The following is a 14,501-nucleotide window of genomic DNA, read 5'->3' as shown; positions in this document are numbered from 1 at the left end:
TTTCCTCCTCGAAATGCACCACATGTTCCTCTGACCCTATCCCCACCAACCTACTTAACACCATCTCTCCTACCGTCACCCCCTCCATCTGCCATATCCTCAACCTCTCTCTCTCCACTGCAACCGTCCATGACACCTTCAAGCATGCTGTAGTCACACCACTCCTAAAAAAACCATCACTTGACCCTACCTGTCCCTCCAACTACCGCCCCATTTCTCTCCTACCCTTCCTCTCCAAAATACTTGAGAGTGCCGTTCACAGCCGCTGCCTCGATTTTCTCTCCTCTCATGCCATCCTCGATCCACTTCAATTTGGCTTTCGCCCTCTACACTCGACAGAAACGGCACTCACTAAAGTCTGTAATGACCTGTTCCTTGCCAAATCCAAAGGTCACTACTCCATCCTCATCCTCCTCGACCTATCCGCTGCTTTTTCCAATCTAATTCATGTTTAATGTGGGATAAAATGCCATAAATAAGTAAATAAATATAAACTTTTAATGTTGAGCACCTGATTCTCAAAGTGGACATATTTCAAACACTATAATGAAAATAAAATGATTTTTTTCTACCTTTGTTGTCTGGTGACTTTGTTTTTCTGATCATGCTGGCCCAGTATCTGATTCTGCTGCTATCTGTCCTCTTAACTCCGTTTCCAGGGCTTCCTTTCCATGTACTTCTTTACTTTCTGCCTTTCTTCTTCATTTCTTGCCCTACATCCGTAAGTAAAAGCTGGGTCCTCCGCAGACTTGACTGTCCAGTGGATCCAGCTTCTGCCTATTTTCTCCATCCATGAGCAGTTTTTCTTCTTCTTCCTTTTCCCTCATCTCATCTCCTTCCTCTCTCTTCCCTGCCCTCCATCCATGTCCAGCATTTTTTCTCTCCCTTCCCTCTCCTCCATCCATTTCCAGCATTTTTCCTCTCCCCCCTCCATCCATGCCAAGCATTTCTTCTCTTTCCCTTCCCTCCCCTCCATCCACCCATGCCCAGCAACCCTCCTCTCCCCCCTGCCCTCCCCTCCATCCAACCATGCCCAGCGATTCTCCTCGCTCCCCTGCCCCCCCTCCAGCCACCCATGCCCAGCGATTCTCCTCGCTCCCCTGCCCCCCCTCCAGCCACCCATGCCCAGCGATTCTCCTCGCTCCCCTGCCTCCTTTCAGCCACCCAGGTTGTCCAGTGGATTCTTCGGGGCAGGCAGGAAAGATCCCCAGTCTTTCCTGCCTGCTGCCAGCGCTGACTCTCTTGCGGCGCTACTGCATTGCTCTTCAAAATGGCCGCCAAGACTTACAAGGGCGGCCTCCAAGATTTCAGCAGAAGTCTTGTGAGGCCGCCGCTGGAAGTCTCGGCGGCCATTTTTAAAGCGCGATCCGGCAGTGGGGGAGGGTCAGTGCCGGCAGCGGGCAGGCAAGACTGGGGATCTTTCCTGCCTGCCCCGAAGAATGCCTTCGGAGGGACTCTGTAGCTCGGGAAAGGGAGGGAGGAACCCGGCTTGCCCTCAAGAACAACCGGCTGTTGCGAGCCAGTGCGAGCCGGCTCCAGCACACCACTGGGTGGAGGGGACTGCGGTGCCGCGCCCCTCTTGGAGGCCCGGGCCCAGGGAATTTTGTCCCCCCTGCCCCCCCCCCCCCTCTCGGTGGCCCTGCACTTTGGGCAAAATGTGTTCACACATTTACACCTGCTGATTATCGTGGTTAGCACGAACACAAAGCTGGCTATGCTGGGATCATTCTGGGGGCGGAGTCAGCACTTGGCCAATATCAGCCCTTAAGCGGCCAGGTTACTGCATAAAAGTTGGGCAGACTGGATGGACTGTTCAGTTCTTTATCTGCCATCATTTACTATGTTAAAAGTCTGTCCTGTTTTTATGCAGTAACCTATGACCGGTTAAGTGATGAATGTCGGCTTAAGTGGCTGTAGGGCTCATTTTCAAAAGAGAAAAATGTCCAACAAGTGGCATAATGGAACAAAACAGAAACTTTCAGGACTATAAATTGAACATTTTGGTCTAGACCAGTTTCATTAACTAATAAGCCACAAAAAGTGCCCTAAATGACCAGATGACCACTGCAGGAATAAAGGAATGACACCCTGTTCTGACCTGCCTCACTGACACAGACTACTCAGGGCTGTCGAGAGACTGAGCCAGGCCCAGGGCAAGGCCGCCCCCTCCAATCGCTACTCAGGCTGCCAGCGCTGCAGTCTCCACCCACCCACCCCAGCCCCTTCGACAGCCACTGTTGTGAATTGAGGGGTCCTGAGCCCCCCCAAGAAGGCTGGAGTGACCTTAAATCTGACTCCATCTCTAAATAGCACTAGTACTGGGGTAATCAAGGAGTTGTGAAGTTCTAAAAGGAATTGCCACTAAGAGAGATGTTAGGTCTAAGGAAAAGATACCAGCCTTATGACAAACTGGATTTAGATTACAAGTTACACAATGCAGAGAAAGATAGCCTGATACAGCAAAAGCATTTATACTTACAGCCTCTGATCATAAAGTGAAGTCCACAAATCATCATTTGGAATGAGGAGTTTATTTGCCAAGGTACAAGTCAAATCAGTGATTGACAACAGGCACGTACAATCAATTAGTTATAGGAATATAATAATCCAGCTGCAAACAGGTGTTAATTAGTTCCTAATCTTTTATAATTTCTTTTACCAATTAGAGGTTTTACAAGGGAAAGCAATTAGGTAATTTGTCAATTCTGCTGGACACATTGGTTTCCCTTGGAGAGAGAGAGTGGCAACCCTTCTCTCTAGCTTAAACCAGGAAATACCCTGATTTTTATAGGTGCCCTCAGGATATGGATAATATGACAGTAGATATACCTGATTGGATCTATGCTAATGTCATGGTTGTCACTGATTGGCTCTTGCTAATGAGTAGCTTCTAGCTTGCTAACATGGTTTTGTCTTTAGCTCGCTTGACCACAAATCTTAAGCAAGACCCTGCATCCAGCTACACCTTTCCTTTCTCACACCATGGCTGACCACAATCCTGCTCACAGGAAAGTCTCATTTCTCAACTTGTTTTTCCAACTTACATTAGAGAAAATTCCACTTTGTAACAGATACAGCTTCCATTTTGTGCTGAAATCCTCCATTTTGTTTCCATATCTATTGACCTAACTTTTCCTAATTTAGCTTATTTAGGCCTCAATCCAGGCTACAAACTAGGCCATACTTTTCCAGTAAGCTCCCAGTTATGTCAGCCATCAGATTTCTGACTCAGCCAAGGTCTGTAATGGCCTGAGCTCTATGACTGGCCCGCCACCATTCCAGTGGAGGGGTCTCTGGCTGTACCATAATTATACACCACCCACCCCCAGCCCCTTTGACAGCCCCCCTCTATCTGCCACCGGTCCCCCTGTATTCAAATCGTCAGCGCCTCACCTTCATGTGAAAGCGGCAGATCACCTCCCTTCGGGCCCTCCCTCCCTGTGTCCCACCCTCGCGGAAACAGGAAGTTACATCAGACGAGGGCGGGACACAGGGAGGAAAGGCCCATAGGGAGACGATCTGCCTCTTTCACATGGAGGTGAGGTGCTGCCGATTTGAATGCAGGGAGCCCGGTGGCGGACGGAGGGGGCAGGTGAGACCGAGAACTGCAGCGCTGGCGGCCTGGGAGCATAAGGAGAGAGACCCCGGCACTGGGCCCCCCTTGGAAGCCCGGGCAAGGGGAATTTTGTCCCCCCTGCCCCCCCCTTGGCGGCCCTGAGACTACTCAATAATTACCGTGGATTCTTTTGGATTCGTATTAGGTAAATGAGACTTTTATTAAGGGTTCACTTCAAACGGAGAGTGTATAACTCATTATTGTCTTAGATACACAATGAATTTCACAGTTAAAGCAGTAATCATAGGTCAAAAAAACCTCAAAAATAATCAAACAAAACAGTCTTAGTGATTTCAATGCTGTAAAGATAAACAATGAATGATGGCTCTTATCTTTTTAGCATCGCTATAATATAACATCCCAATTCACAGTTACGCAAGTCTTGAGCAAGAAGGATTAAACAGTGCTGAGCTTAATTTTTTTTGGAAATGAACTAGATCCGGGTTTTTACATTTTGTTCAATAGGTAAAATGTAGACACATTTTTCAGAGTTCTGTGAGATTAATATATTTAATCAAGTTAAGTGCTTCACATTATAATAATTAATGTTTGAGATTTTTACTCATATGTTAAAAAAAAAACAAAAAAAGATAAAGTTATTTGAAAACATAATAATGGTTGAATTACAACAATACAGTTTTGAAAGTGTTTGTGGAGGTTTTTGTTCAATGATATGTCTGTTGAGACTATAACCATCCATCTTTGAAAGATAAAAGTCCACAGACTGTTTCTGAGGTCTTTTCCTCCTTTTTGACAAAAATTTATCTGTAAGGCATGATGTTTATATTCATTCATTTTTTTATGATGAATATATTTACTATGTTATTCTCATGAGCTGGTGTATTGTTAGCAATAGAGCACAATGTGTATGGAAGTGTTGCTTGTTTGTATGTTAGTTTTGTATAATATGATTGTGTATGTTTTTTGTAAACCACTTATGGGCATGTTTACTAAGGCACATGAGCATTTTTAACGCGCCTTTAAAGTTAAGGCGTATTAAAGGCTAACATATCAATACATTCCTATAGGCACGTTGTTTAACGCACGCCAACCATTAACGCGCGTTAAAAACACTAACATGCCTATAGCGTGCCTTTGTAAACACAGGTTTTAGTTAATTAGGTGGTATATAAGTTTTTAAAATAAATAAATAATACGTGTAATACTGGCTCACGTAGCTGTTCTCGTAGGGGGTCTTTCACTAAAGCTCAGCTCAAGTTATCTGCAGCAGGGCCCATTTTATTCCTATGGGCTGTGCTGCAGATTACTCGAGCTAAGCTTTAGTAAAGGACCCCATAGTGCTGTACTTTCACCTCTGCTGCATTAGGCTTTTCATTCACTGAGTAATAAGGTGCATGTTTTGAGATGTAAGGCAAATCCTGGCATTTTAACTCCCATCTGAGCGCTATGACCAAGTTATTTCCCAACTCATGCTTTCATGGTCTTCTTTCATTTTCTCCCTAGCTTTTTTGCCATTGTAATCCACAAGTTTCTGTTAATGATGATCAAGGAGTGTGGAGGTCAGAAATTATTTCTCAGGCGCTTTGAAAATAGTCGATTTAAGATCAGCACTGGTCCCTGCTGCTGCTGTTGCCTGTGCCTCCCTTTCATTCACATTTCTAAGTGAGTAGAACACTTTTGTCACTATTTCTCTCATACATTCTTCATTTTCTTCTTTGTCCCTTAAAATGTCATCCATTGTTTGTATTTATTAAAATTAAACTGCTAACAGAGGCTCTCATAAACTCAATTCTGTTCAGATTTTCAGGATCTGCCAAATGAAAATGCATGAAATACATTGCATAAAATGGAAATAGATTTGCATCCATATAATCTCATCAATATGCATTACAAAATCACTCTATTACCACAACTATACATCTTGCAAATCTTTATTCCATATTACAAATCTTTCATTAAAATCTTATAAAACCATATGTGTATAATGCTTTTACTTGCACCTATTAAACATATATCATCAATACACATATCACATCAGCAACCCTTTACAAGAAAAAGCAGCCCACACCCTGATAATGTTCTGGGCTACTACTACTACGATTTAGCATTTCTATAGCGCTACAAGGCATATGCAGCGCTGCACAAACATAGAAAAAAAGACAGTCCCTGCTCAAAGAGCTTACAATCTAATAGACAAAAAATAAAGTAAGCAAATCAAATCAATTAATGTTCTGGGCTAAGCTGATCTCTATATGCTCTCCCCCACCAGGGGACCTATCAGTTCTTTATCCTAGATTCCCCTGAAGAGGTCAAGTGAAATTGAAATAAAGCACATACACGAAATATATACTGTATATACTAGTAAAAAAGGCCCATTTCTGAAACCAATGAAACGGGCGCTAGCATGTGGTTTTTTTTGTGTGTGTATGTGTCACAGAGTTATTTTGTGTGTGTGTGAGTGTGCGGTGTGTGTGCAGGTTGTTGATGTGTGTCTTTTTTTGTTTTGTTTTTTGGTTGGGGGATGTGCTGTGCTGGCAAAGTGGGTTGGATTGGTGTGTGGCTTTGAGGGTGTGTTTCTGTTGTATTGTGTGTGTGTGGTTTTGTCTGTCAATGAGGTTTGTGGAGGGGGGTCTTTCTGTTGGTGAAATGTAAATGTGGTTGTAGGGGGGTCAGTCTTTGTTGAGTGTTGTTTTTTTGTGTGTGTTGTGCTGAGGCAGCAGTGTTGTTTTAGATGGACAGAAGGTAGAGGAGCACGTTCTTTGTCTGTCGGTATTTTTTGGCCGTTTCAGGGCTGCTGTAGGGGAATGCTGGAAGAGAAATGTGCTGTTGGAAGCAGCGCCATCTTTTTCCATTGGGCTGGGGTTCTGGGCATCCTGGAGGTGGGTGACGGCTTGCCTGAGGACGGGGATGGTTGTTTTAAGTTGGCGGAAGGGAGAAGAGCACGGTCTCGGGCCGTCGGGGGGTAATCCGGTATGTTTGGTCCATTTCAGGCTGACTGCAGGGGAATGCTGGAACATTTATGCGCTGCAGGAATCAGCGTCGTCGTCTTCCGGGTGCTCGGGGAATCCCCGAGGTGGGGGATTATTGCCTGAGGCTGGGGATGGTTGGGCACGTCCTTGGCCGCTTTGGCAAAAGGGGAAGAGGAAGGGGGTGGGGAGTTACCTGCAGCCGCCTGAGAAACCATGTATTCTTTGTTTGTTTTGTATTATTAGTTTGCATTTCTGTTGAAAAAAGAGTGGATGCCTTTCGAATGATGGAGGTGGTGCGTCGGGGTGCGGTTGTTTCGTTAGTTTGGCAGCCAGTCTCCAGCGATTCCTTGGCAGGGAAGGAGTACTCCTCCCCCTTCCTTGGTCGCTGTTTGCTGCTGGCTGGGTTGCGGGTAATCCTTCCAGCTGGGCCGCAGCTTGTCCTGTTCGCCCACGTTCCAGATGGTGAAGGGCACGTTGTTTTCCGGCTTTTCTGACTCCATGTCAAGCGATTCCAAATATAGTCTGTGCTATAGGCCCTCTGGCACTCTTCAGTACTGGCATTAGGTATTTATAAATTTCTCCCCCCCCCCCCCCCCCCCGGTCTATTTTTGCACATACCCACAGCAGGAATATTCTTCTCTCGTTCCAGCGGTGTTTCTGTGCTCTCCGTGCTGCACAGATAATGAGCCATTCTGCTGAGGAATGCTCCTCCCTTATTGTCACATAGTTTCCTCTGATTGGTCCGTCTTATGTTGCCTAGTGTTGCCTGGGAACGGTGTTGTGATGGTCCTTTGTGTTTCAGAATGTTGAGGGTGTTTTTTCTGATTGGTCCGTCATGCGAGGGCGGGGCAGAGAGACATGGTCAGTGTTGTGGCTTCACCACCATGAATCCATGAACCTTTCAGTGAGTGACTGAGTGACTTCAGAACGTTGTCTTCAGAACGTTGAGGGTGAGTTTTATTATAGTAGATATAAAAGCAAAGGCCAATGCGGACCGAACTCCTGAGTCTCTTGAACCACAGAGATTCTACAGGACTTTGCTCAGAGATACACTTCAGCCCTCTTCTTTTTATTGATAAGCAATCAATGCCACATCATCATTAGAATCAGGAACCAATCACATGTTATCAGCATCATATGGAAAACGTTACTCATTAATCATTACCTTTTATATGAAAGTTCAGCAGAATCATGGAAAATTGTGGTAATATCAGAATATGTCAGCAGTTGTCCTTCCAGTATATTAGTAACAATCTGACCTATATTTTATCTTTCTAATTCAGCGTCAAGTGTCTGGTCAGGCAACGGATTTTAAGTCACTTAATGCTGACAAATCTATGATTTCCCAAAAGCAAGCTATAATTAAATTTACTGATCAGGGACACGGTTTCATGTTCTTTATCATTCTGCTAACCTCAGAAATATGTGTTATGTCTAGCATCTATCTTAAGTTATTTCAACATTAGCTCAATGTTCAGTAAATTATTATCATTTTAGTTGCTGTAAGCAGAATCATCTAGTTGTAAGCTTTTTGTTTCCCCTGATTTAATTGTTACATTAAATTTCTGGGCAGCTGTTCATAATTCTCAGACAGATTTTCTAGACCATCCGACTTTCCACTCAACGAGAACTAAGAGTCTTAGTACTTATCTTGAAAGCCCTCCAACAGATGATTCGAAAACATTCATGTTGTTCTGCACCAAACTGACACAGTGCAACCATTCTGGGTCCAAAAGATACTCCACAATTGATATGTTCATCAAATAAGTCACTGCCAATATCAATCCATTGAGTCTCTACAAGGTTGTAGCAATAATCCAAATGTAATGCCTGACCAGGTGCCGTGGCATTCTGCTTGAATATATCACAAGAGCACTAATGCTGATACTCAAACATGTCCTTAAAGGTTCCCGAACCCAACATGGTCCATGTGTCGCTCATCTATGCTTTATCAGGGGTTGGATATTGGCAACCAGGCGGTTGAAAACTCCACACCAGCCTCCCACAATGCGCGGCAGGTAGACCCAACACAGTCTGTGTTTCGCTCATCTAAGCGTCATCAGGAGTCGGATATCGGCAACTGGGCTGTTGAAAACTCCACACCAGACTCCCAGAACGCAAAAATGTTTTCCATATTTAACATGAAATTGAAAGCAAGCTATGCATTTGTTGTCAGGGGGAGAAAGCATAAAGTGAAGATACATACCTGTAGCAGGTATTCTCCGAGGACAGCAGGCTGATTATTTTCAGATGTGGGTCGACGTCTGCGTCGGCCTGGGAACCGGCATTTTTGCAAGCAAAATATTTTAAAAAATCTTGCCAGAGTCTTCTGGTGCGCATGCAGCGCACACCGCGCATGTGCGGACCGATTTCATGCCCATCTCGTCAGCGTTCCCACTCAGTTTAATCAAAAAGCAAATAATAAACAAACAACTCCAAAGAGGAGGTGGGCGGGTTTGTGAGAACAGTCAGCATGCTGTCCTCGGAGAATACCTGCTACAGGTATGTATCTTACTTTCTCTGAAGACAACCAGGCTGCTTGTTCTCACATGTGGGGTATCCCTAGCAACCAGGCTCACTCAAAACAATGAACATTGGTCAATTGGGCCTCGCAGCGGTGAGGACATAACATAGATTGGAGTGGAGGAGTGGCCTAGTGGTTAGAGCACTGGTCTTGCAATCCAGAGGTGGCCGGTTCAAATCCCACTGCTGCTCCTTGTGATCTTGGGCAAGTCACTTAACCCTCCATTGTCTCAGGTACAAACTTAGATTGTGAGCCCTCCTGGGACAGAGAGATATCCAGTGAAGGATAAGCAATCTGATAGCCAATTGGAGATTGTGCGTTTTCCGATGGCGACTCCCCTCCTGTTGGGATCAAAAGAAACAACTGGGCAGACTGTCTAAAGGGCTTTGTCCGCTCCACATAAAAGAACAATGCTCTCTTGCAGTCCAAGGTGTGCAAACTGCTTTCGCCAGGGCAGGTATGAGGATGGGAAAAGAATGTTGGCAAGACAATTGACTGGTTCAGATGGAACTCCGACACCACCTTTGGCAGGAACTTAGGGTGCGTGCGGAGGACTACTCTGTTGTGATGGAACTTAATATAAGGTGCATTCACTACCAAGGCCTGAAGCTCACTGATGCTACGAGCTGAAGTAACAGCCACCAAGAAAACAACCTTCCAGGTCAAGTACTTCAGATGGCAGGAATTCAGTGGCGCAAAAGGAGTTTTCATCAGCTGGGTGAGAACGACGTTGAGATCCCATGACACTGGTGGAGGTTTGACAGGGGGCTTTGACAAAAGCAAACCTCTCATGAAGCGAACTAAAGGCTGTCCAGAGATAGGCTTACCTTCTACACGGCAATGATAAGCACTAATCGCACTAAGGTGAACTCTTACGGAGGTAGTCTTGAGACCAGACTCTGACAAGTGTAGAAGGTATTCAAGCAGGGTCTGTGTAGGACAAGAAAGAGGATCTAGGGCCTTGCTGTCACACCAGATGGCAAACCTCCTCCATTTGAAAGAGTAACACCTCTTCGTGGAATCTTTCCTGGAAGCAAGCAGGACTCGGGAGACACCCTCTGAAAGACCCAAGGAGGCGAATTCTAAGCTCTCAACATCCAGGCCATGATAGCCAGAGGTTGGGATGTATAAGCTACCCCTCTTTCTGAGTGATGAGGGTTGGAAAACAGTCCAAGCTCCAGTGTTCTTCAGAGGAAAACTCCAGAAGAAGAGGGAACCAAATCTAACGCGGCCAGAAGGGTGCAATCAGGTTCCGCAGTCTTGCTTGAGTTTCAGCAAAGTCTTCCATACTAGAGGTATGGGAGAATACGCATACAGAAGGCCTGTCCCCCAATGTAGGAGAAAGGCATCTGACGCTAGCCTGTTGTGGGCCTGAAGTCTGGAACAGAACTGAGGGACCTTGTGATTGATCTGAGTGGCAAAAAGATCCACCGAGGGGGTGCCCCATGCTCGGAACATCTTGCGGACTACGCCAATGTTTGGTGACCACTTGTGAGGTTGCATTATCCTGCTCAACCTGTTCGCCAGACTGTTGTTTACGCCTGCCAGATAAGTGGCTTGGAGGAACATGCCGTGACGGCGAGCCCAAAGCCACATCTGGACGGCTTCCTGACACAGAGGGCGAGATCTGGTGCCTTCTGCTTGTTGGTGTAATACATGGCAACCTGATTGTCTGAATTAAAATGATTTGGTTGGACAGCCGATCTCTGAAAGCCTTTAGATCATTTCAGATCGCTCTTAATTCCAGGAGTTTGATCTGCAGACCTCTTTCCTGAAAGAACCAGGCTCTTTGAGTGTGGAGCCCATCTACCTGAGCTCTCCACCCCAGGAGAGATGCATCCGTCGTCAGCACTTTTCGTGGCTGAGGAACTTGGAATGGTCGTCCCATGGTCAAATTGGATCAAATCGTCCACCAGTGGAGAGAATTCCGAAAGCCGGTGGGCAGTTGGATGACATCCTGTAGATCCCCCGCAGCTTGAAACGACTGTGAAGCTAGGGTCCATTGAGCTGATCTCATATGTAGATGTGCCATGGGTGTGATATGAACTGTAGAGGCCATGTGCCCCAGAGGTCTCAACATCTTCCGAGCCGTGACCTGGTGAGATGCTCGAACCGTGGACACCAGGGACAGAAGATTGTCCACCCTTGTCTCGGGAAGATAAGCTTGAGTTGTCTGAGTGTTCAACAGGGCTCCAATGAATTCCAATGCTTGGACTTGGGTGAGATGGGACTTGGGATAATTAATGATGAACCACAGTAGCTCTAGCACCCGAATAGTCACTCCTTCGAGGTGCTCTTCACCAGCCAATCGTCGAGATAAGGAAACACATGCACTCCCAGTCTGCGTAGCGACACTGCGACTACAGCTAGGCATTTGGTAAACTCTCTGGGTGCAGACGCCAGGCCAAAAGGCAGTGCACGGTACTGAAAGTGCTGTGTTCCCAGCCGAAATCGAAGATACTTCCTGTGAGCTGGAAGTATTGAGATGTGTGTGTAAGCATCCTTTAAGTCCAGAGAGCATAGCCAATCGTTTTCCTGAATCATGGGACGAAGGGTGCCTAGGGAAACCATCCTGAACTTTTCTCGGACAAGAAATTTGTTCAGGGCCCTGTCTTCTTTTCCCTCCCTCACCCCCACCGCAAAGCATTAAGGGCGCGCGTTTCAGAGAACTCCGGAGCCGCTGAGAATTGAATCTTCTTTCCCCTCCGTCCCTCACCCCTGCCGTAAAGCATCTAGTTTAAATTAAGGGCGCGGCCAGCAGTGATTCGCTGAGCACTCTGGAGCCTTCCCCTCCACCACGATCTGCCTTCTCGGAAACAGGAAGTTGCGCTGAAGAGAGCGGATCGTGGCGGAGGGAAGGCTCTGGAGCAGGCCTTCATCTGTGAATCACTGTCAGCTGGTGCCCTTAATTTAAGCTACAAGCAGCGAAGTCATAGTGAGGGAGTTCAGGGAGGAAAACGGAGTGAGTGGCTGTATCTGCAGGGTGGGAGAGGGACAGGCTGGGAGACAGTGGCTTCACCTGGGGGGGGGGGGGGGGCTTGAGGCCATAGGGAAGGGATGGGAGAGAGGTTCTGGACCTTCAAAAGGGGGGGGGGGGGGGGTGGCTGGAGAAAAGGGAGAGAGATTCTGGACCTGCAAAAGGGGGGAGATGGCTAACTGGTTGGAGGGAAGGGAGAGAGGTTTGGGACCTGCAGGTGGGGGGGGCTGGCTGGAGGGAAGGGAGAGAGGCTTGGGAAGTGAAACTAGGAAATCAAGTACGCTAGCGTTTAACTATAGAAAAGGTGATTACGACAAAATGAGAAAAATGGTGAAAAAAAGACTGAAAGGAGCAGCTCGCAGAGTAAAAAACTTGCGTCAGGCGTGGATGCTGTTTAAAAACACCATCCTGGAGGTTCAGGACAAATATATTCCACGTATTAGAAAAAAGGGAAAAAAGACTAAACGTCAGCCGGCGTGGCTAAACAGTAAGATAAAGGAAGTCATTAGAGCCAAAAAACAATCCTTCAGAAAGTGGAGAAGAGAACCAACTGAAAGTAACAGGATAGATCATAAGGAATGCCAAGCCAAATGCAAAGCGGAGATAAGGAGGGCAAAAAAGGACTTTGAGAAGAAATTAGCGTTGGAAGCAAAAATACATAGTAAAAATTTTTTTAGATACATTAAAAGCAGGAAACCGGCCAAAGAGTCGATTGGGCCACTGGACGAAAATGGTGTTAAAGGGGCGATCAGGGAGGACAAAGCCGTAGCGGAGAAATTAAATGAATTCTTTGCTTCGGTCTTCACCGAGGAGGATTTGGGGGGGACACCGGTGCCGGAAAGAATATTTGAAGCGGGGGAGTCGGAGAAACTAAACGAATTCTCTGTAACCTTGGAGGATGTAATGGGTCAGTTCAGCAAGCTGAAGAGTACTAAATCACCGGGACCTGATGGTATTCATCCCAGAGTATTAATAGAACTAAAAAATGAACTTGCGGAGCTACTGTTAGAAATATGCAATCTGTCCCTAAAATCGAGTGTAGTACCGGAAGACTGGAGGGTAGCCAATGTTACTCCGATTTTTAAGAAGGGTTCCAGAGGAGATCCGGGAAATTATAGACCGGTGAGTCTGACGTCGGTGCCGGGCAAGATGGTGGAGGCTATTATTAAGAATAAAATTGCAGAGCATATACAAAAACATGGACTGATGAGACAAAGTCAGCACGGATTTAGTGAAGGGAAGTCTTGCCTCACCAATCTAATGCATTTTTTTGAGGGGGTAAGCAAACATGTGGACAATGGGGAGCCGGTTGATATTGTATATCTGGATTTTCAGAAGGCGTTTGACAAAGTGCCGCACGAAAGACTCCTGAAGAAATTGCAGAGTCATGGAATCGGAGGTAGGGTATTATTATGGATTAAGAACTGGTTGAAAGATAGGAAGCAGAGAGTAGGATTGCGTGGACAGTATTCTCAGTGGAGGAGGGTAGTTAGTGGGGTCCCGCAGGGGTCTGTGCTGGGTCCGTTGCTTTTTAATGTATTTATAAATGACCTAGAGATGGGAATAACTAGTGAGGTAATTAAATTCGCCGATGACACAAAATTATTCAGGGTCGTCAAGTCGCAGGAGGAATGTGAACGATTACAGGAGGACCTTGCGAGACTGGGAGATTGGGCGTGCAAGTGGCAGATGAAGTTCAATGTTGACAAGTGCAAAGTGATGCATGTGGGTAAGAGGAACCCGAATTATAGCTACGTCTTGCAAGGTTCCGCATTAGGAGTTACGGATCAAGAAAGGGATCTGGGTGTCGTCGTCGATGATACGCTGAAACCTTCTGCTCAGTGTGCTGCTGCGGCTAGGAAAGCGAATAGAATGTTGGGTGTTATTAGGAAGGGTATGGAGTCCAGGTGTGCGGATGTTATAATGCCGTTGTATCGCTCCATGGTGCGACCGCACCTGGAGTATTGTGTTCAGTACTGGTCTCCGTATCTCAAAAAAGATATAGTAGAATTGGAAAAGGTACAGCGAAGGGCGACGAAAATGATAGTGGGGATGGGACGACTTTCCTATGAAGAGAGGCTGAGAAGGCTAGGGCTTTTTAGCTTGGAGAAGAGACGGCTGAGGGGAGATATGATAGAAGTGTATAAAATAATGAGTGGAATGGATCGGGTGGATGTGAAGCGACTGTTCACGCTATCCAAAAATACTTGGACTAGAGGGCATGAGTTGAAGCTACAGTGTGGTAAATTTAAAACGAATCGGAGAAAATTTTTCTTCACCCAACGTGTAATTAGACTCTGGAATTCGTTGCCGGAGAACGTGGTACGGGCGGTTAGCTTGACGGAGTTTAAAAAGGGGTTAGATAGATTCCTAAAGGACAAGTCCATAGACCGCTATTAAATGGACTTGGAAAAATTCCGCATTTTTAGGTATAACTTGTCTGGAATGTTTTTA

At 46.1% G+C, this 14,501-nt stretch overlaps 1 protein-coding gene across 1 annotated transcript in view; it reads left to right on the top strand.

Annotated features, from left to right (window-relative positions):
• LOC115468164 (organic solute transporter subunit alpha-like) overlaps positions 1-14,501 on the top strand; it is a 107,948-nt gene that overhangs the window by 13,896 nt on the left and 79,551 nt on the right. The window contains exon 4 of the mRNA XM_030199708.1: positions 5,081-5,239. Coding sequence (XP_030055568.1) covers positions 5,081-5,239 — 159 coding nt within the window. The remainder of the gene's footprint in view (positions 1-5,080; positions 5,240-14,501) is intronic.

Source organism: Microcaecilia unicolor, chromosome 4 (genome assembly GCF_901765095.1).
Source record: "Microcaecilia unicolor chromosome 4, aMicUni1.1, whole genome shotgun sequence".
NCBI lineage: Eukaryota > Metazoa > Chordata > Amphibia > Gymnophiona > Siphonopidae > Microcaecilia > Microcaecilia unicolor.
Note: the sequence above shows the minus strand (reverse complement) of the source record. Positions and strands in the feature narration are given on the sequence as shown.